Here is a 21,529-nt window from a genome sequence, read left to right as displayed (position 1 = left end):
GGAGTGTATTTTTAAATTCCAGTTGCTTTGGGATTATAAAAAAGGATTTCCCATTTTTCTACAGGGACAGGGCCTTGCTTCACTCCCTTAATCACATGGCCAAAATGATGTGTATTCACGCCATCCCTCGTTCATTTTTCCGTGGCCATTGCCGTGGCCCAGTATCCGCGGGACAAGGACAGGGGAAGCACGACCTGCAGAGGTGGGCATCCTAGACAGGGGGTGTGGCTTCCCAGGGCGTCCCACCGCCATCGCGTCCATTCGCTCATCCACCCGTCCATCATCCTTCCAGTCCGCCTTCCCTCCCACCCCACGCCAATCAGATTTGAGGTGCTGGGATTGGACGAGGCGCGGCAGCGCACCCGCCAGTCTCACTAACGTCCGATAAACACACCGCCCAGGGCGGGGCTCACAATCCTAGGCCCCGCCCCTCCCGCCCCGCCCCCGCCCCTCCGCGCGCCTTTGCGTCACCTCCCTGCGCCGGAAGTGTGTCCGGCGGCCGGCGGGAGGCCGGCGGGCGACCATGTAGGTGCCCTCGCCGGCGTGAGCGATGCGCTGGCTGCTGCCGCTGTCCCACACAGTGACACTGGCCGTCGTGCGCGTGCGGCGAGGCGTCTGCGGGCTCGGGATGTACTATGCGGTGAGGAGGGGCCGCAGGACCGGCGTCTTCCTGAGCTGGTGAGCCCTTCATTCTAAGCACCGAACAGCCTGGGTAGTCCTTCTGTGTTGCAGTCCAAGACTCCTAAAGAGACGTGGCAGGCCAGAATTCACACAAGGATCCCCCTGTTCTGATCGTCCCCGGGGGGTGTTTTTCTTGTGGGACAGGACCCCCCGTACCAGCTTGAACTAACGGTCTTTCTGCGTTCGCTTCCCAAATTCAGGGATTGCACATAGGCACCGATACGCTCGGTTTATGCAGTACCGGGGAGTCGAACCAAGGGCTCAGTGCATGCTATAGACAAGCAGCTGAGCTACATCCTCAGTCCCTCCTGTTTTTTTTGTTTTTTGTTTTTTGTTTTGGTTTTTCGAGACAGGGTTTCTCTGTGTAGCTTTGCGCCTTTCCTGGAACTCACTCTGTAGCCCAGGCTGGCCTCGAACTCACAGAGATCCGCCTGGCTCTGCCTCCCGAGTGCTGGGATTAAAGGCGTGTGCCCAGCCCCTCCTGTTTTTAAAAAGGCTAATCGTTGCCAGGTATGGCGACGCATGTTTGTAATCCCAGTACTGGTGAGTCTGAGGCAGGATGATCACACGTTTCAGGTCACCATGGCCAACGCATTATGGAAGGAGACCTCGAGAGGAGAGGAGGAAGGGGAAGAGAAAGATGGAGAGTCTCAGGCTAGAAACTAGTCTTTGCTTTTCGATTCTTGTAGCAGCCCTTGAAGGCAGATGGTGTTTTCAGTTTCATGGGTCCGGTAAGTGGCAAAATCAGGGCTTGAACTCAGGTTTGGGCCTATGTGACAGAAAGCTTCTGTTATCAAGGTTTGATGTCCCTGTGCACCTGTATGTTTCCCTAGGCTCAGCGCGACAATATTGAGGAAGAAATATCTCTGATGCCAGCCCTTTTTTCTGTGATTGATTTTTTGTTTGTTGGTTTGTTTTGGTTTTTTGAGACAGGGTTTCTTTTTGTAGGCTGGCTGTCCTGGAACTAACTATGTAGACCAGGCTGGCCTTGAACTCAGAGATACCTATCTTCCTCTGCCTCTGAGATTAAGGGTGAGTGCCACCACTGCCCAGCTTGATTGATTTTTTTTTTCTGGAGACAGGGTTTCTACATGTAGTTTTAGTGCCTGGGTAGCTTTTGGAACCTGTCCTGGAACTCACTTTGTAGACCAGGCTGGCCTCAAACTCAGAGATTCACTTGCCTCTGCCTTCTGAGTGCTGGGATCAAAGGCGTGCACCATCACTGCCCGGCTAAAATGAGTTATTAAAGATGAAATAGTATGAAAGAACACTAACTATAACATACTAAGAAAAAAAGCCAATTTGAAATGGTCTACAGTGAGTGATTCCAACTATATGACATCCTGGAACAAATCCAGAGATTGCAAAACAAGCCAGTGGTTTTTAGGGGTTAGAACCAAGAGAGGGATGACAATGAGAGACAGACAGGTTTTGTTTGTTTGGAGACAGGCTGGCCTTGAACTGAACTAGCTATAAATCAAAGATGACCTTGAACTTCTGATCATTTCTCCACTTCTCAAGTGCTGGGATTATGGGTGTTGTATACTCCCAAACCAAGGTGTTTTGGGTTGTGGTTTTGAGACAGGGTTTCTAGGTAGTACTGGCTGGCCTAGATCTTTATATAGATTGGGTGGCATTGAACTTGTGATCCTCCTGCCTCTGCCTTTAGAGTGTGTCCCCACCCCCAGCCTCCAGGTGGGGATTTTTTGTTTTGTTTTTTTCCGAGACAGGGTTTCTCTGTGTAGTTTTGGTGCCTGTCCTGGATCTCTCTGTGTAGATCAGGCTGGCCTCGAACTCACAGAGATCCACCTGTCTCTCCCTCCCGAGTGCTGGGATCAAAGGCGTGCGCCAGCACCACCTGGCAAGGCGGGGGTCTCTAAGGCATGAGGTTGTTCTGGGTGGTGGGTAATGTTGACCCATGTCATTGTCGTCACTAACGCCTGTAGACTTTATAGCCCTGAGAGTGAGCCCCAGTGTGAGCAGTGGACTGGGAACATTAGCGGCAGGGTCTTGAGGAACTCTGTTTTCTGTTCCTATTTGATGTGAACCTAAAACTGATGCAAAACTGGACCCTGGTGTAAATAGACAAGGTGGGACAGTAAGTAAAAATAGGTTAAAACAGTAAGTAAGGGCCTCAATTGAAGAGGGAAGGAAGCCTGGGCTGATGTGTGCGCTCTTCCAGGAGTGAGTGCAGAGCGCAGGTGGACCGGTTCCCTGCTGCCAGGTTTAAGAAATTTGCCACAGAAGATGAAGCTTGGGCCTTTGTTAGGAGCTCTCCGAGCCCAGATGGTTCAAAAGGTATGTGACGTTAGTGTGATACTTTAACCTATGCAAAGCCTCCTGTATCCCCAACATCACTGTGTCTACTTTCCTGGAGGAGATGAAATGATTGTCTATTGTCTCCTGTACAGACTAGAGTTAAGAACAGTGGTTCAAGCCCTCTCAGCAGGAGAGAGGCAAAGGCAGGCAGATTGGCAGATTTCAGAGTTCAAGGCCAGGCTGATCCATAGATCAAGTTCCAGGACACCCAGGGCTACACAGAAATTCTGTCTCAAAAAAGCAAAAAAAAAAAAAAAAGTGGCTCAGAGGCCAGAGAGATGGCTCAGAGGACCAGAGTGTTTGATTCTTAGCACCCATATTGGGTGACTCACAATGTCTTGTAACTCAGGAGGGATAGATGCTTGAACACAAATACACACACACACACACACACACACACACACACACACACACACACACAAACTTAAAAATAAATCCTTTAAAAAGAATTAGTGTGGTTTAGCCAGGTGTATGGTGCCTAGGATTGGATTCTGAAGGCCTGCTATAAGGGGCGTCAGATTTAGAGCACACATAGAATGCAGGTCAGCAGGCTTACTCTAATTTAGAACATGGGACCAAACAAAACTATATCTGAACCTCCCTTGGGAAGTGTGGTTTCAAGAACTTTTTATTTATTCATCTATTATTATTTATCTTCAGTGGGAGCCTTGTACTCTCTGGAGCTCCTGCAGGGCACCAGAGTCTGGGGTGGTTTGTTCTCAGTCATTCTCTGTTGGTGGGGCTACAGTCTAGAGTGCCCCAGTGTGGTGTTGGAACGTTGAAAGCTCTTTCAGAATGTTCCTCAGCTTTCATGCACTCTGTGGTCTTGGATCATGGTTGGAATCTTCTTTCAGGGCAGGAAACTGCACATGTGCAAGAATCACCGGTCAAGACCAGCAAGCGGCCTCGGGAGCCTCCAGGGGAAGGGGAAGGGGAAGAACAGCCGGAGCCAGAGGCAAAGCACACCAGACAGAGCTCAGAGCTGGCTCCCCTAGTGAGCAAGGACACGTTTTCTTATATGGGTATGCCTTTCTCGGGCTCAGAGTGTGTAGTATAATTATGAACAACAGTAATCATGAAATCTTCTCCTTTCTAAATGAGAGGAATTTAAGCTCTTTGTTTTGGTGGTGGTGGGGTTTTTTTTTTTTTTTTTTTGAGACAGGGTCTCAGTGTGTCGCTCTGGTAGCCTTGAACTCAGAGTTCCTCCTGCTTCAGCCTCCCAGTGCTGGGATTAAGGGTGTAGGCAGCCATCCTAAAAATTTAAGCTGATTTTTAGTCCCATTTTTTTCTATAAATATTCTCTACAAATTTCTGAGGTCTTTTATTTTGCAGCAGGGTCTCACTGTGTTACCCAGGGTGGCATTGAACTCCTCCCTTTGAAGCCTAGGTTAGCTTTCAACTTCTTTCTTTAGCCTCCCAGCCATCTGGGTCCTTTGCCTGGCAGTGAGGCCACTGTTCTAGAGCTAATCAAGCAGAGCAAAATCATTAATCATTTGGGAATTCTTAGGAAACCCTTACATAGCCACAGGCTGCTGAGGCAGAGAAAGGAGGAGGGCCCAACCAGAGCTGCCTGTTAGAGCTGGGCAGTGCCTCCATGTGGCCATTTGTCCAGCCCTCAGAACTCACTGTGACCTGAGGAAAAGAGATCTTGGGCTCTTCCTATGTTTAGCTCCAAGAGGAGCTGTGTGCTCTAAGTAACTGTGGTTACTTGTAAATTTCCTTTTTTATCTTGCATTCATGGGAACAGAAAGAGGCAGCATTTAAAGATGAATCAGCATTGGTGTGTCCTGAGTTTTCGTCAAGAAAGCCATCTGTACTTTACCTGCAGGAAAGCCCCAGAAGACACTGGAGCTGCAGGAGTTGATGGGTTTGGCAGTTACCTAAGATGAGCAAGTGCTGTCGCTGCTCATCCAGCTGCACAGTTGTCTGTCAGCTTGACACAGACTAGAGTCACCTGAGAGGACGGAACCTCGGTTAGAGAATGCCTCCATAAGAGCAGGCTGTGGGCATTTTCTTAGGTCCTATAAGAAAGCAGGCTGAACAAGCCATGGGGAGCAGGCAGTGAGCAAGCCCTCCATGGCCTCTGCATCAGCTCCTTCCCGTTTGAGTTCCTGTCCTGACTTCCTTCGGTGATGCTCTAGGATGTGTAAGTGTGAGCCAGATAAACCCTTTCCTCTCCAAGTTGCTGTTGGTCATGGTGTTTCATCACAGCAAGAGAAACCCTAACTCAGGCACTCATCAATAGGAACCTAAGCGATGGGCCATTTCCAGCATGCCGGCCGTCTGGACATTGTGCCTAGTGTCTTTGGTGGCTTCAAGGAAGGTTTAGTTGTGTGGGTAGAAACCAAGTCCCAGCTGACAGGAGGCCTGTGCAGCCTCTGCTCAGACATCCCCAGCCTTGCTTCTCTGAGGGCCACTGGTCCCCATGCCTCCTTCCCCTGAGCCACTGTGCTAGGCCCCTGTCCTCTGGACAGACCTCGTGTGCAGGTGGTCCCTGACTGCCTCTTCCACCCCGGACACGTGCCGCTCGGTTTCTCCCTGCACTCTGCTGGGGGTGCGGCCCCGGGCCTGCCCTTCCCACTAGCAAACCGTGTTTGAACGGAGGAAGCAGAGATGAGAACTGCTTTCCAGTTAGTGGCAAATGTGCTGAGAGAATGAGACCACTTGCCGGCAAGCTTGACTTTCTGCATGTGGGGCCAGCATCACACCAAGTGGTGCTTTCTCTGGAAAGACAGCTTCAGAGTAAAGGTGACCCAAGCACAAGGGACCCCTTTAGCTTGAGGTATAAGCAGGCCTCACGGTGGGAAGTTCTGTCTTACCTTTAACTCACCTGGCATGACAATCGAAGAGGGGGTACGGTACACCCCTTAGGGGAGTCCATGTCGTCCGGGACAGAAGACTGCAGCCGTGGGTGTGAGTTTGAGCGGGTTGGTACAGTTGCTCACTCTTCCCTCTTACAGGAGAGTCAGTTGTTGTCTACACAGATGGCTGCTGCTCCAGTAACGGGCGGAAGCGGGCGAGAGCAGGAATTGGCGTTTACTGGGGGCCTGGCCATCCCTTGTAAGTAAACACAGCTAAGTGTGAACACCACATTTTTACCAAGTCTTGAAAGGATTTGCTTTGGTATATCCATGGTGAAACCTGCCAGGTAAAGAGCGTTGGTGGTGGATAGAAAAAGAGCAACTTTGATTTATATCAGTGCCAGGCAGCTTGGTTCTTGACAGTGCCAAATACTGAGACTTGGTATTGTTTCCCTGGGCCTAGTTCATACAACTCACAAGACATGGGTAGAGGAACCAGCCAACAGTGATGCAGGGACAGGGTGCCAGCTCAGAACCCATCCCGTCACTAGACTTCTAGAGACAGGGTCTCCTTATGTAGCCTTGGCTGGCCTAGACTCACTATGAGACCAGGCTGGCCTAGCACTCAGAGAGATCCTCCTGTCTCTGTCCTTCCCAAGTGCTGGGATTAAAGGCATGTAACACCACACCTGGTGACTTTTAGACTTGAAGATGCTTAACCTAGAGACAGTCAGAAAGCACAGCCAAAGTGTGTGAAACTGGACCGTTCACACAGACCCGTCTCTGCAGTGAAGGATGTGCGGTAGTGGCTGTCAGCCACCCGTGAGGTTTTCTTACACCAGGTCTGAGTGAGGCTCATTGGGAACTGTTGGCAGACACAGTTTGTTAATTGTTTATTAATTTTAAAAGTGTCTTAATTTTTCCTTTTTAAATATTCACATGTATTTAACATATTAATTACCTCAGGTAATAAGAGTTTTTGTTCTGGTTTTTTATTCTCCCTGTGTAGCTGACTGGCTTGTAACTCATGGAGATTCTCCTGCCTCAGCCTCTCAAGTGCTGGGATTAAAATGTACACCAAGCTGGGCAGTGGTTGCCCAAGCCTTTCAAGAAATCCGGTCAAAGTGTGCATGACCATGCCCAGCCTAGCATAATGAACTTTTTATGTCTTCAATCTTGGATATTTTTTGTTTCATTTTTGTTTGTTGAGACAGGGTCTCTCTGCAGCCCTGGTTGTCCTGGAGCTCTCTGTGTAGACCAGATTGGACTCCAACTCACAGAGATCCTCCTGCCTCTGCCTCCAAGAGTTCTGGGATTACAAGTGTGTGATTTTCTAGTTTTTTGTTGTTTTGCAGGTATTGGTATTTGGACCAGGGTCTTGTGGATGCTTGGCACAGAGCTGTGTCTCAGCCTTGGTTTATTTATTCAGGCTGTTGTTTGTATGTAGGTTTTATGTTTCAGTTTAAAGTAAACACTAGTTTGTTATTATCCATTGAGAAGAATTGATTTGGGAATTAGCATTTTAATTTTGTTTTTTCTTTTTCTGCCGTTTTGAAACAGAAATGTAGGTGTTAGACTTCCTGGGCGACAGACAAACCAGAGGGCCGAGATCCATGTAAGTTCCCAGATAATTGTGAGTGCCTTTCCTGCATGTGACCACAAGATCAGCCTTGTTCCCTTCCTTTGTTGTCCTAGATTGAAGGAATTGAAAGTCCACAAGAAACACTGAGGCTAACAACAGTCTGCTCTAGAGTCCTTTCCTGTCAGTGTCAGGGGGCTTTGCAGGCTTAGCCTTCTTCACATAAAGACAGCATGGCGGTACAGAAAGAGCAGGGCTTCGGTATTGTTGAAGGTTTTTGCTCTTTTTGCAAGAGCAGGAATTGGCGTTAATAATTATAATATCGCAAATAAATCACACACCGAGGCTTATTACTTATAAATGCCCAGTCTTAGCTTGGCTTGTTTCTAGCCAGCTTTCCTTATCTTCAATTATCCCATCTACCTTTTGCCTCTGGGCTTTTCCTGTTCTCTAACTTCTGTAAATCTTACTCTTAGCCAGGCAGTGGTGGTGCTCACCTTTAATCCCAGCACTGGGGAGGCAGAGTTTGAGGCCAGCCTGGTCTACAGAGCAAGATGCAGGACAGGCACCAAAACTACACGGAGAAACCCTGTCTTGAAAAAAAAAAATCTTACTCTTACTCGGTGGCTTGCTGTGTAGCTGGGTGGCTGGCCCCTGGAGACCTCCTCCTCTGACTGTTGATCTCAGATCTCTCCTCTCAGTTTTCTCCTTTTATATACTCTCTCTGCCTGCCAGCCCCACCTATCCTTTCTCCTGCCTTGCTATTGGTCATTCAGTTCTTTATTAAATCATCAGGTATTTTACACAGGCACAGTAACACAGCTTCACAGAGTTAAACAAATGCTACATAAACAAAAGCAACGCACCTTAAAATATTCCACTGTACTTTGAGTGACTTAAAGCACTGGATCGGTGTAAAGAGCCGAGCCTTTCCTAAATAGCATGACTGTGTACTTACTTTTTCAAGGCAGCCTGCAAAGCCATCATGCAAGCCAGGGCTCAGAACATCAGCAAGCTGGTTCTTTATACAGACAGCATGTTCACCATCAATGGTAAGCTTCCCCAGGCACTGAGAGGGAGCAGGCCTTCCTTCCTGGTAGGTAGTAGTGTAACGGTCCTGGATAACACCGGGCTTTTCAGGTCTGCTGTCCTGGGGGATTGGAGCTCCTGAAGTCAGGGTGTTAGTCATGGGTCACAGTACACTGGCTCTGGGGCTGTGGGTGGCTGAGCAAAGGCCTTTGTTCCTCTGATTGGATGCAGGGGAGGAAAGGTTGGGGCCTTGGGTCTGTGTTGAAGGCTTAAGCAAGGGAGAGCACCTAAGGGAGGGAACGATCCAGGCCTTGACTCGGGATGAGAGGAGCCATTGTGAGGAGAGGCCAGGGGCCAGGAGAGGCCAGGCCGTCCTGGTGGATGAGTCTGAGCGTGTGTTCCCCTAGGGATAACCAGCTGGGTTCAGGGCTGGAAGAAGAATGGCTGGAGAACCAGTGCAGGGAAAGACGTGATCAACAAGGAGGACTTCATGGAGCTGGACAAGCTCACCCAGGGCATGGACATCACGTGGGTGAGTCACACTTCCCATCACATGTCTGAATTTGCTAGAGGATGGAGTTGGGAAGATTAAAGTAGCAGCTTCCATAAAGTCAGTGTGTGTGTTAGAGGTGTTAACTGGACACAAGGATGGGTTTCATTGTGACATCCTCATATGTGTGTGCACACCATACTTTGGGCATACCTGCCCCCTCCTCATCCCCTCCTATCATGGTTTTGTTTCCTGTGATGCAGTATGTTTAGTTGGGTGCTTACAGGATTACGAGTGGTTGTTTACAGAAGCATGGGCACCTTAGAAAGTCTGCCCTTCCTCATAAACCATTAACCGCCTGTGGAGGCTCAGGGCGTGGGAGGGCCTCAGGCAACCATCCCCCAACCCCCCCCCCACCTCCTGGAGAGACAGGCCCCGCCCTGTGTTCCCGATCACAGCTCGGAGGGGTTCATGAGTGCAGTGCCATGTCTTGCCGGAAGGCAGCGTTCTGTAACATTCTGCTCCTTACTCTCTCCATGTTGTGCCCTGCCTGAGCCGTGGAGGGTGACGAACATGTCCCACTTATGGCTGAGCACTCAATAGTCACTTATCTCAGGCCAGGTGTGGGTCTGCAGTAAAAAGAAGAAGAAGCTGACAGCATTGATCTGTGAGCAAAGCCACGACATTCAGACATTTAACCCAGTGGCTTCTCCCGCTAGGACCTGTGACTGCCCGGCACACACACACCGTTTGCAGTGCTGGGCGTGAGTCCCTCCTGGTGGGGGCTGTAACTCCAGTCAGAAGGTGATGGTTACCCCCCAACAGACTTGTCACTGTTACTCTAGTGGGCACGTCTTACCTGTTGGTTGGTGTTATGGCCTGTTCACAGCTGAGTAAGACTTTTCTTCTTCCCCGGCCGCCTACACAGTGCCTTCCCAAGAGAGGAAAGCTACCCAGCGGGGAGGCAGCTTCCAGATCAGTGTCAGGTTGACTTCCGCATGTGCTGCAGCCAGGGTGTGTGTTGTCTTCGGCGTGGGGTCCCAGCGTCCAGTTCTGGTGGCCACCAAGAACAGTCGAACAGCCTGTATTGTGTGGGGGACCCTGTGAACCCCTTAACCCAAGAGTCTGTATATTCTTGTCATCTTGAGTCGGGTGGTTGGTTGGAGGTGAGCAGTTGTAGCCCACGTTGGTCTCAAACCTGCTGTGTAGCCAGGGTGATCTTGATTGAGTCTCAGCTACTGCCCGTGTTGGGGTTGCAAGCGCATGTCGCCTCACCCAGTTTATGGGGCTCTGAGGAGGAGCCCCGGGCGAATACCCTGCCAGCTGAGCCGTGGCTCCAGCTGTTGAGAGGAGGGGCCGTGAACATGAGCTTTGGCCCCTGGTCTCCTCTGGATGGGAGGTCTAGCCATGCGCCACACACGTGAACGTCAGAACAACTAAAGGGGATCTTGGTTTTAACAGATGCACATTCCTGGTCACTCCGGATTCGTGGGTAATGAAGAAGCTGACAGGCTGGCAAGGGAAGGCGCGAAGCAGTCTGAAGACTGAGCAAAGTTGCTGCTGTGCCCTCAGACGCCAGGAGTGGTTGTTCCTTTACCCTGATGTGCAGTGAGGACACAGCGTGGAGGACCTGACCGAGACCTGTGACGCAGCTTGATGAGAAGTGCTTGGATAACGAAAGGGGAAGCTTGAACTCAACCTTCTGTGGACATTCAGTCATGGCCTTCTGGGTCTGACATTCTGCCCCACCTGCAGGGCTACAACGGGTTCTCGACCACCCTAAGGAGGGAATGTAGGGACAGGAGATACAAAGGAAAATACACCAAGTCTAGATTCTGATCAAGGTGCAACTTTATTTTCTCCACAAGGGTTTATATAGTTCCTACAGGGTGGGGGGAGCAAGAAGCTCTCATCTGCATAAGGTGGGGCAAGCTAACAGGATCTTTGTATAAGATGTTTACAGGGTGAAAGGGTCAAGGGCTCTGACTCAATGTCCTGTTGCTAGGCAACCTGACTGTAAGATGATCTAGTTCCCTGTCTTATGGGGGGGGTCTGTATTTTTCCACTAACTATGTCCCTGACAACATTCTTTTTTTTGTTTGGTTTTTCGAGACAGGGTTTCTCTGTGTAGCTTTGCACCTTTCCTGGAACTCACTTGGTAGCCCAGGCTGGCCTCGAACTCACAGAGATCCACCTGGCTCTGCCTCCTGAGTGCTGGGATTAAAGGCGTGCGCCACCACCGCCCGGTGCCTGACAACATTCTTGTCTGATTTGTTGCAGTCTGGCCCAAAATGCTCCAGCTTGCTTTCAGTAGGAGTCAGTGAAACACTGGCCAGTAGGTGTGGCCTGAAGGGGATGTTCATTTTCCTTCCTGTGTGCACAAGTACAAGCCTCCTGCCTGTGCAGGCGTCCTGTGCCGCTGTCTGCATCAGAGATGATGTGACCACGAGGTACCCAAGGCTGGTCTTGTGGCAGGCAGAGCCTGCACATAGGTGACCTTGGCTCCTGGACCACCTTGTAGGAACAGCCGAGAACTTTAAAAACCAAGATGCGTGAATATACTGCTAATGGATTTCTTTAGCTATTTTTCCTAAAAATACTGTGTAAATTTAAAACATGTTTGAAATCATCCTTATTTATTTTCATAATAAAAATATACAGGAATGACACAAAACACATTTAGTTTATTGAGTTACTATTAAAGGTGACTGTCCCTTACTATCTAAGACTAGAACTTGGGAAAATCACTAGAGAAATGGGCTGGTGAGACTGTCCTCAGTCAAACCCTCACAGCCCCTAAGCAGTGGAATGTGGTGCCGCTTTGCTCTAGAGAAGATAGGAAAGACGGGCACTGGGACAGTGCTGCCGCCTGAGCTGACTCCTCCTTAGACTGGGAAGCTGGGCCTTCTGCCGGAGTCACCTGAGAACCAGTGCCGGCCACGGTTCACGCGCTCTCCAGCTTGCTCTGCAGTCTGTCGCTGTGAGAGCTGCACATGTGAAGATAGTGTCCCTGATGTCACAGCAGGCCTCGAGCACACGTGTGTCTCGGGGACAGCAGGGTGGGTGGTGTCCATCTCTGCTGGCTTGGCGAGTATCTGTGGAGTAAGGCCAGCTCAAAGGCACGCGTGAGGGTGCGGGAGTGGGTGACAGTGCACACTTCCTAAACGTGAGGACCCGACCTGTGTTCAGAACCCCAGCTCCAGCACCATGTGACAAGATGGGCATGGCCAAAGCATGCTTGGACCCCCAGCCCTGTGAGGGTAAAGGCTGGAGGGTTGCTGAAGCTCACAGGACATCCAGCCTGGCCAAAAATCCGAGCTCCAGGTTCAGTGGTGAGAGCCAGTCTCGAGGGAACAGGACACCCAGTGTCCTGTGTCTTCTGCTACACCTGCACATGTGCATAAGTTCGAAGTCCTATATTAGAACCAGGCGTGGTGGGCACACACCTGTAATTTCAGGGTTTGAAAGGCAGAGGCAAGGAGGGTCAGGAGTTCAAGATCAGCTTAGGCTATGTAGCAAGTTTGAGGCTTGCCTGGCTACCTGAAACCATATCCTAAAACAAAAGCTCCTAACATTGTTTTCTGTATGTTCGTGTAGTAGAATATCATTTTAAGGTGTGTTACTTTTGTTCACGTTGCATTTGTTTAACTCTGCGAAGCTGTTACTGTGCCTGTGTAAAACTCCTGATAATAACTAAATGGCCAATAGCAAGGCAGGAGAAAGGACAGGTGGGGCTGGCAGGCAGAGAGAGTATATAGAAGGAGAAAACTGGGAGGAGAGATCTGAGATCAGCAATCAGAGGAGGAGGTCCCCAGGGGCCAGCCACCCAGCTACACAGCAAACCACCGAGTAAGAGTAAGATTTACAGAAGCAAGAGAACGGGAAAAGCCTAGAGGCAAAAGGTAGATGGGATAAGTTGAGGAAAGCCAGCTAGAAACTATTTGGGGGGCTGGAGAGATGGCTCAGAGGTTAAGAGCACTGACTGCTCTTCCAGAGGTCCTGAGTTCAATTCCCAGCACCCACATGGTGGCTCACAACCATCTGTAATGAGATCTGGCACCCTCTTCTGTGCACATAATAAATAAATTAAAAAAAAAAAAAAAGAAAAGAAACTATTTGGGGGTTGAGTGGCAGGTGTCCCCCCTCAAAAAGAGTAAAATACCAACGACAACATGTTTGTTTACTGGAGACTGAACGTAGTGGGTAAGCACTCTACTACTGAGCTACATCTCAGCTCACACTGGGTATGCAGGCTGGAGAGTATACCAATTGTCAATAATTCTCAACCCCTAAAATTTTTTACTAGCATATATTATATGTAACTAGTTTTTTTTTTTTTTTTTTAAAGATTTGTTTATTATGTATACAGTGTTCTGCCCGCATATATGGCTGCAGGCCAGAAAAGGGCACCAGATCTCATTACAGATGGTTGTGAGCCATCATGTGGTTGCTGGGAATTAAACTCAGGACCTCTGGAAGAGCAAGCAGTACTCTTAACCTCTGAGCCATCTCTCCAGCCCCCAAGTTTTATTAAATTTTTATACACATGCTTGATGTGTTTTGACCATTTTAACCACCCATAACCCTGTCTTGTCTGTCCCCACACCCCAGTGGCCCCTCCCTTTTCTGAACCAGCCCCTTTCCACAGATTGACAGCTTTTGAAAGCTGTTCTATCTAGAGAGAGCAAAGACCTCACTATTGGCTCGATGAGAAGATCAGGCAGAGGACAGGAGCCAGCTCTCATGTGTTTACAGTCTCGAGCCATGCTTAAACCCTAGGATCATACGCCACTAAGAATGCCACATGGCAAGTCCTGTGACACTGTTGCAAATTTAACTGTTTTTTAAGGGTAATAAAAATAAAAGCATAATAAAATTGCTTTTGGATTCTGGCCCCCACAGGCACCAGGACCATGAAGACAAAATACTCATACACATAAGATTTTTTTTTAAAAAAAAATTTCTTTTGGAAATAGCTGCATAGTCTGGTTGGTCAGTCGACCGACATACCTGTCTCATGGAATGGGTACATGTTACAGTTGGAACATGTCCTCAGGCCACCTTCCTTTTTCACGTGTGTGTGTGTGTGTGTGTGTGTGTGTGTGTGTGTGTGTGTGTGTGTGTGTGTCTGTCTGTCTGTCTGTCTGTCTGTCTGTCTGTCGGTGCTCTCCAAGGTCAGAAGGGTATTGGGTCCTCAGGAGCTGTACTTGTAAAATAACCTAATGTGGGTGCTGGGAACTGACCTTGGATCCTCTTTCTGTAAGAGCAGCAAGCACTCTCAGCCATCGCCGTCTCCGCAGCTCCACATCTTGTTTTGTTTGAAACAGTACGTCTCACTGGATCTGGAGCTCACTGATTCAGCTAGACTGACCAGCAAGCCATGCCCCAGGAACCCTCCTGTCCCCACCTCCCCAGTGTCAGGATTATAGGGTGCATACAGCTGTGCCTAGGTTGTGTGTGTGTGTGTGTGTTCTCATTCCTGTGTGTGGGGTTTTTGGTTTTTGGTTTGTTTTAGATTTATTTTTTATATATGCGGTGATTTGCCTGCATGTATCCCTGCAGGCCAGAAGAGGGCACCAGATCTCATTACAGATGGTTGTGAGCCACCATGTGGTTGCTGGGAATTGAACTCAGGACCTCTGGAAGAGCAGCCTGTGCTCTTAACCACTGAGCCATACGCCCCTCCCCCCCCCAGCCCCGTGTGCAGGTTTTTATGGAGGTGTGTGATGGGTGTTTTCTTCAGTTGCTCTCCATCTTAATTATTTTGAGATAGGGTGTTACTATGTGGCAGCCCTGGCTGGCCTAGATCTCTATGGATTTGTACACCAGGATGACCTCAAACTCAAGAGATCGCTCTTCCTGCTGCTTGGATTAAAGGCATGTGCCTCCACACCTAACCACCTTGTTTTTGATGCTGACTCACTGAACCTGGAGCTCACCAATTTAGCTAGACTGTCTGGTTAGCAAGCCCTAGTAACTGCCTATCTCCCTCTCCCCAGGGCTGGCATTTTAGGCACATGTGGCCATGCCCAGCTTTTGCCCAGGTGCTAAGGATCTGAACTCAGGTCCTCATACTTGTGTGGGAAGCACTTTGTCTGAAGAAATCCAAACTGGGACTCCCCTCTTTGTACAGCAAGCACTTTACCAACAGACCTGGGTCCCCAGCCCCCTCTGACATTTTGTGGCAGAGTCTTGCTAAGCTGCTTGGGCCAGTCTTGAACTCTTGGTAGCCTATGAAGTCCTTGAAGCTGTTACTCTCTGCCTCAGCCTCCAGATTAGTTAGAATTACAGGCTTGTACCACCAGACATGGCTCATTCTTCTCAAGACAGGTTCGCAGCTTTACAGTCCCGCCTCAGCCTCCCAAGGGTTAGCATCATAGGTGTGTACCACCAGGCTGGAGAGATGGCTCAGCCGCTAAGAGCACTTGACCACTCCCAGTGACCCCATGGTGGCTCATAACCATCTGTATTGGGATCTGATGCCCTCTTCTGGTGTGTGTGAAGACAGAGCACTCATGAACATAAAATACATGAATAAATAAATCTTGAATAGAAAAAAAAAAAAACCCTCCATATAGGTGTGCACTACCATGCCCAGTTTATACTGCACTGAGGACTGGACAGAGCTTTGAGTATGCTGGCGAGCAGTCTACCAACTAGCCACACCCCCAGCTTAATAGTGGCTTTACATTTTTCTCTTTTTAAGTTATGCATGTGGTAGTTTCAATGAGAGGTCGAGTGTGAGTGAGTTCTTGGTCCCCGATGGGTAGCTCTGTTTGGGGAGGCTGAGGAGGTGTGGCATTGCTGGAGGATGTACGTCACTGGAGGGTGAGGTTTAAGAGCTTCCGGATTTGCACATTTTGAGTTTGCCTCTTTTGCTTCCTACTTGCAGTTTGAGAACGTGAGCTCTCAGCTGTTCATGCCGCCGTGTCTGGTCCTGGCTGACAGGTTTCCCTGTAGTGATGGTGATGGGCTCATCCCTCTGGAACCCTAAACCCCAAATATATCCTTCTGTGAGTTGCCTTGGTCATGATGTTTTATCATGCCAGTAGACAAGTACAATACGTATTATGTGTTGTTGGGAGGTATGGCAGGCATCAGAGGAGACCAGAGGCCACTGCTCCCCTGCAGCTAGTTACAGGTAGTTGTGAGCTGCCAGATGTGCGTGCTGGTAACCAAACTCTGGTCCTCTGCAAGAGCAGCCAGTGTTCTTAACTGCGGAGTCATCTCTCCACACCTGCATCACATTGGTGGCTTTTTAAAAGAGGGAGACCTGAGCTGACGTTTCCCACCTCCTTATGTGATGCACCTGCCCCTTACCTGTCACGTGTGGCCTATCCATATTGGACTTCCCAACCTCATTAACTGTGTGAAATAAAGTTCCATTTTTAAAAATGAATTATTTAATCTATTCTGGGCCTGATGTCACAAGCCTGAGACAGGAGGATGTCAAATTCAAGGCTAGCCTGAGCTTCCTAGAGTCTTGTCTCAAACATTAAAAAGAGGGCTGGGAACAGAGCTGAGCTGTAGAGTGCTTGCCTGGTGTATGAGGTCCGGGTTCAATCCCCGGGACCATCATGGAAAGGACCCCCTAATTGGTGGTTGTTCATCACAGCTGCACAGAATGGATTGGCAGGGTGGGTGTGCAGGGATTGCACTCGGGGGTGTGTACATGCTAGGAAAGTACACAGCCATTCAGTGGTCTGGTTCTTAATGTAATTAATGGCAAGAGTATTGTTCAGAAAAGCCACTGCCTCTTGAAAGCAGTATAACTGCTTGTGGCGCTCCTCTTAGTGGCCCCCCTCCCCCTGCTAAATGCCTTGCACTTCCCAGGCAAGCGCCCCGCCGCCTGCTGAGGGCACTCACCCCTTCCCGTACTAATTACCTGTCTCCGTGCACTTCCCACTCAGGTGGGAATGGCTGGAGTGCATCCGAGAGAGAGCACCTGTGGGTAAGGTGGTCTCTCAACCTTCGCCATTTAGGATGCTCTTCTGTGATTATCTCTTGGCAACCCTGGCAGCCAAAAATACATCACCGAGGTGATATACAAGCACCTGCTGGCTGCTCACCCATCACTGTCCGGGCACCACCTGGACACCTGCTCCCCAGGAGGCTTTCCTTGTCAGTGCGCCTATCTGTTTACCCTCTACCTGGACAGGGTGGAGTCCCAAAGGATGTGGGAAGCATCTCTGTGTGTTGGGTTAACAGGCCCAAAGGAAACTCCACTTCCCCAGATCCGGAAAGGCAGAAAGGACAAATGGCCACCTCTGGTGCCTATTAGCATACCAAAGAGCATGCCACCCACCCAGATCCCTCCATACCTGGCTCTCCTCACCTCCCCCAACCCTAAATTTTTCCAGCTCGCAGGCTTCCCTTTCCCCAGCAGTTCAGTTCTCCCTATAACCTTGATATTTTGGCTATGTACTCTCCATCTGTCTGTCTGTTGTCTCCCTCCTCTCTCTCTGCTCTCCCCAGCTCTGCCTCTCTCTATGTTCCTCTCTCTACTCTGCTCCTGCTTCTCTCATGGTCAGGTCCTCTGCTGGCCATGTTCAGTCTACCTCTATTTTCTCTGCTCTGGACTCTTCCAGGTCTGTAGTTGGCATTTTCTTTGGGCCACCAACCAGCTCCCCAATAAAGACTTATTATTAATTATGAACGTTCGGTCTTAGCTTAGGCTTATCCCACTAGCTCTTTTAATTTAACCTGTTTCTATTAATCTGCATTTTGTCTCCGGTCTTTTTACCTTTTGTTTATTTTGTGTGTCCTACTTTCCTACTTCCTCCATGTCTGGCTGGCTCTCTTTTTCTTTCTTCCCCAGCCTAAATTCCTCCTCCTACTTACTTTCCCCGCCTGGAAGTCCCACCTATACGTTCTCCTGGCTATTAGTCGTTCAGTTCAGCTTATGCAACACATCTTTGCATAGTTAAACACAGGTGCCTCTCTCTGTTTTCGCTCTCATGTCTACAATATAAAACTTCCACTTAACATGCCATGGAGCAGTCATGTCAGTTTATACAGTGTGGACTCACAGGGTGCCCAGGGCCTCTCCAGAACTGGAAAGTGGTAAGCTACAGTCCCAGGAGTCCTTATCTTCAGCACTAGGCCACAAGTCCTTCCCATGATGTCACATTCCTGTGAAGCAGCTGTTCTGGGATGACTTGATCAAAGTAACTTGAAAGTTCAGCATGGAACAGGACATGGAGGTGGGAAAGGTTACCCCGAGACTCCAAGCTCCGAAAATTTTCAGTAGAGGCCTGTCAGATGGATGCTGCTGAGCCTGATGACCCATGTTCCATTCCTGGAATGCACATGACAGAAGGAAAGAACATATTCCTGAAAGCTGTCCTCTGACCACATACATGCCATCACATAAGTACACCCATACATATAGACACACAGACAGACATGTGTACACACAGAGATACACAGTGAAACAAACATATACATTAAATGTTCTTAAAAAAAAATTACACTGGGTTTGAGTTGTACACATCCTGTTGTGCCCAGATCGTGACCCCCAGAGAGACCACCAAAGACGAGCATGCTGGAATGCAAAAGCAAGGTTTAATTCTGGATATCCAAAAGCAATACAAGCCTAGGCAGGGACTTCGTCCAATACATCCAACGCAGTTGAGGCTGGAGGAAGCGTCCACCTGTCTGCAAGCTCAGTTTTTAAAGGGAAAAGTCACAAGGTTACATCATTTAGGGGTGCTAGTATGGATACAATTCTGATTGGCTCACTTCTAGGGACTTCTAGAAATTACTTCTAAGGGAGTGGTTGCCCGCCACCATTTCTCATTGGCTGCCCTCAGGTGGGGGCATTTCTGTGGTCAGTTACCCTGGAAGCCAGGGAGAGGACATTCCATAGTCTGGCAGGCATTACCTCGTGACTATCTTGTGACTCTACTTTTACACTTCCTGGTTTCTGGAATCTGAACTGACTGGTTTCAGTAACTAATGGCTTATTCCCAAAAGGAGAAACCTTAGGCCTTAGTTTTTGGGTGAAAGCATTTCTAAGATGGCTCATTTTGGTCTCACAATCCCACTAGGGAATTGTACTGGCTGGTTTTGTGTGTGAACTTGACACAAACTAGAGTCATCAGAGGAAGGAGCCTCAGTTGAGGAAATGCCTCCATGAGACCCAGCTGTAAGGTGTTTTCTCATTTAGTGACCAGTGGGGGAGAGCCTAGTACATGGTGGGTGATGTCATCCCTGGGCTGCTGGTCCTGGGTCCTAGAGGAAGGTGGGCTGAGCAAGCCATGGCAAGCAAGCCAATAAGTAGCTCCCCTCTACCGCCTCTGCATCAGCCCTGCCTCCAGGTTACTGTCCTGACTTCCTTCAGTGATGAACAGTGATGTGGAAGTGTGAGCCACATAACCCTTTCCTCCCCAGCTTGCTTAGGTCACGGTGTTTCATCGCAGCAATAGGAACCCTGACTAAGACAGGAATGAAAAATCTCTGTCTTCATAGGTATATTTTTCTTTCAGTGGCTACCAAGGTGTTGGGGTGCTGTACTGTCTACTTTTGTTTGTTGTGAGTACATCCTTTACAGAAGCTACCTAAGGAAGTATTTATTTTGGCTCATGGCTTGAGGTGGTCCTGTCCAGTATGGCAGGGAAGCCATGGTAGCAGGAATATAAGGCATCTGGTCCCATTGCCTCTGCAGTCAGGACACACAGAGAGATGAATGCTGGCACTCAGCTTGCCTTCTCACTCCAGGCTCTTAACCCGGTCCAGACACTCCTTCACAAACACAACCAGAGGTGTGTCACAAATGGCATCCATGTTGTTTTGACCCTTGCGTGTCTGGTCAACAGCAGCCGGATAGCGGGTGGCTCAGGCTGGGATGAAGAGAGCCTCAGCTGGCCCAGTGGGGCTTTCTCCCTGATCTCCACAGTCACTCCGGGCTTGCCTCCCTAATGTGAGTCCTTTGGGGGCAGTTTTAAACAAGCCGCGTCTCTGCTGTAGGTTCAATCTACTCCACGAGGATTTAGACACCTCCTGTCACGTCTGCAGCCCCACGGGGCTGTCAGGAGGATGCTGATGAGGACTGTGGAGGCTGAGAGCTCTCTGGAGAGAGCCTGTCTGACAGGAAGGAAATGTCAGAGCAGGCACCCTTCATCAGCTTGAGGGCTCCTGTTTACATTCCAGGCTCTGCAATCAGCCTCTCACCAGAACAGTGAGGAGCCTGTGCGCTAGCTGCTCAGTGCTTCCCGAGCCCGAGGGCACACACCTGACGGGATTTCATAACCGGGAGGAGTTGAGGTTGCTGGAAGGAGTAACTTGACCCAAAGAGCCCCAGCTGCAGCTGGCCAACCTGGCCCTCTTGAAGAGTAGCCCTGGGTTTGGGATGGCCTTCATGGAACGTGATCAGAATGCCTGTACCCAAATCTCTGCAAAGGGTGGACGCAAGGAGAAGGGGGGGGGGGGAGTGTGTCATCCTTGAATTTCAGCAGAGGGCTGGCATGTCTTAGCACCTAAAGGTGCGGGGACCAGCTGTAGCCACTACTGTAGGAAGTCACAGAGGTAGCCGAAAGGGCTTTCACAGACTGCCAGGGCAGGAGAGAGAGAAATGGCACCTGAGGTCGCTGGGGTAGTGCCCCTGGTACAGAAGGATGCCACTGTGAAGGTGAGGCCACATGCCTGCTTTGTACCAGGGAAATCATCAAGCTGGGTGGGTCCTGTAGCAAGACAGACAGGCTGGAGACAGGGAGGGGAGAGTGCAGTTCCTGGGGCTTCTCTTTTTAATTTTTATTTTTCACATGTATGTATGCTTTTCCTGAATGTATGTATGTCTGTGTACCATGTGCATGCCTGGTGCTCTCAGAGACCAGAAAAAGGTATTGGATCCCCTGGAACTGGAGTTAAAATTTGTAAGCCCGGCCAGGCGGTGGTGGTGCATGCCTTTAATCCCAGCACTCAGGAGGCAGAGGCAGGCGGATCTCTGTGAGTTCGAGGCTAGCCTGGGCTACCAAGTGAGTCCCAGAACAGGCTCCAAAATTACACAGAGAAACCCTGTCTCGAAAAAAAAGAACAAAAAGAACAAAGAAAAAAAAAAGATGAAATCAAATTTGTAAGCTACCACCAGCAGCAAATACTGTTAACCATTGAGGAATCTCTCTAATCCCATTGTGAGTCTTAGAAGTCAGGGTAGAGGATTGATATTGGGACTCTATAGAGGCGGAGGCAGGGGGGCAGTGACAGCTTTGCCACCTCAGATTCAAGATGTGGGGTATTAGCTCCTCCAGTGTGGAGACCTGCTAGTCATTGGCACTGGCTGCCAGGTACCTGCAGGGTGAGAACCTGTCACTGTAAGAAATGCCCTATGAAACTCTATCTGCATAATCCACCTCTCGTATCAACTATTCTTACATCTCCACGCTTATTAGGATTGGGCTATCAAATTCCTCATTTCACTTGGTCTTGAGTTTCTGCCCTCCTTCCATGGCCCCATTCCCCAATGCCACAACATGGGGTTTAATCACAGAATATTTTGTGGAATGTTCAGAAACAGTAGATGCCATGATGCCTCCCCAAATAGCAAAATGTTTTATCATCACTGAACATTTTGTTTTTTAACTCAGGTGGTTAGACTGTCATTTCACATGTTGGGAAGTGTAAGGTAAAAGG

General features: G+C 49.3%; 1 protein-coding gene across 2 annotated transcripts; it reads left to right on the top strand.

Moving 5' to 3' along the window:
• Nucleotides 1–465: 465 nt before the first annotated feature.
• Rnaseh1 (ribonuclease H1) lies at nucleotides 466–10,718 on the top strand. 2 transcript variants are annotated; one of them, XM_028883158.1, is made up of 8 exons: nucleotides 466–678; nucleotides 2,864–2,979; nucleotides 3,855–4,022; nucleotides 5,961–6,060; nucleotides 7,362–7,416; nucleotides 8,348–8,432; nucleotides 8,817–8,941; nucleotides 10,361–10,718. In XM_028883158.1, exons 1-8 carry the CDS (start codon nucleotides 551–553, stop codon nucleotides 10,445–10,447), a joined length of 864 nt encoding a protein of 287 aa, XP_028738991.1. In that variant the 5' UTR covers nucleotides 466–550; the 3' UTR covers nucleotides 10,448–10,718. The 2 variants fall into 2 exon arrangements, with proteins under 2 accessions (XP_028738991.1, XP_028738992.1); XM_028883159.2 differs by lacking the exon at nucleotides 3,855–4,022 and having other exon boundaries at nucleotides 487–678.
• The last annotated feature ends 10,811 nt before the right edge of the window (nucleotides 10,719–21,529 follow it).

The sequence above is a fragment of the Peromyscus leucopus genome, chromosome 22, assembly GCF_004664715.2.
Source record: "Peromyscus leucopus breed LL Stock chromosome 22, UCI_PerLeu_2.1, whole genome shotgun sequence".
NCBI lineage: Eukaryota > Metazoa > Chordata > Mammalia > Rodentia > Cricetidae > Peromyscus > Peromyscus leucopus.
Note: the sequence above shows the minus strand (reverse complement) of the source record. Positions and strands in the feature narration are given on the sequence as shown.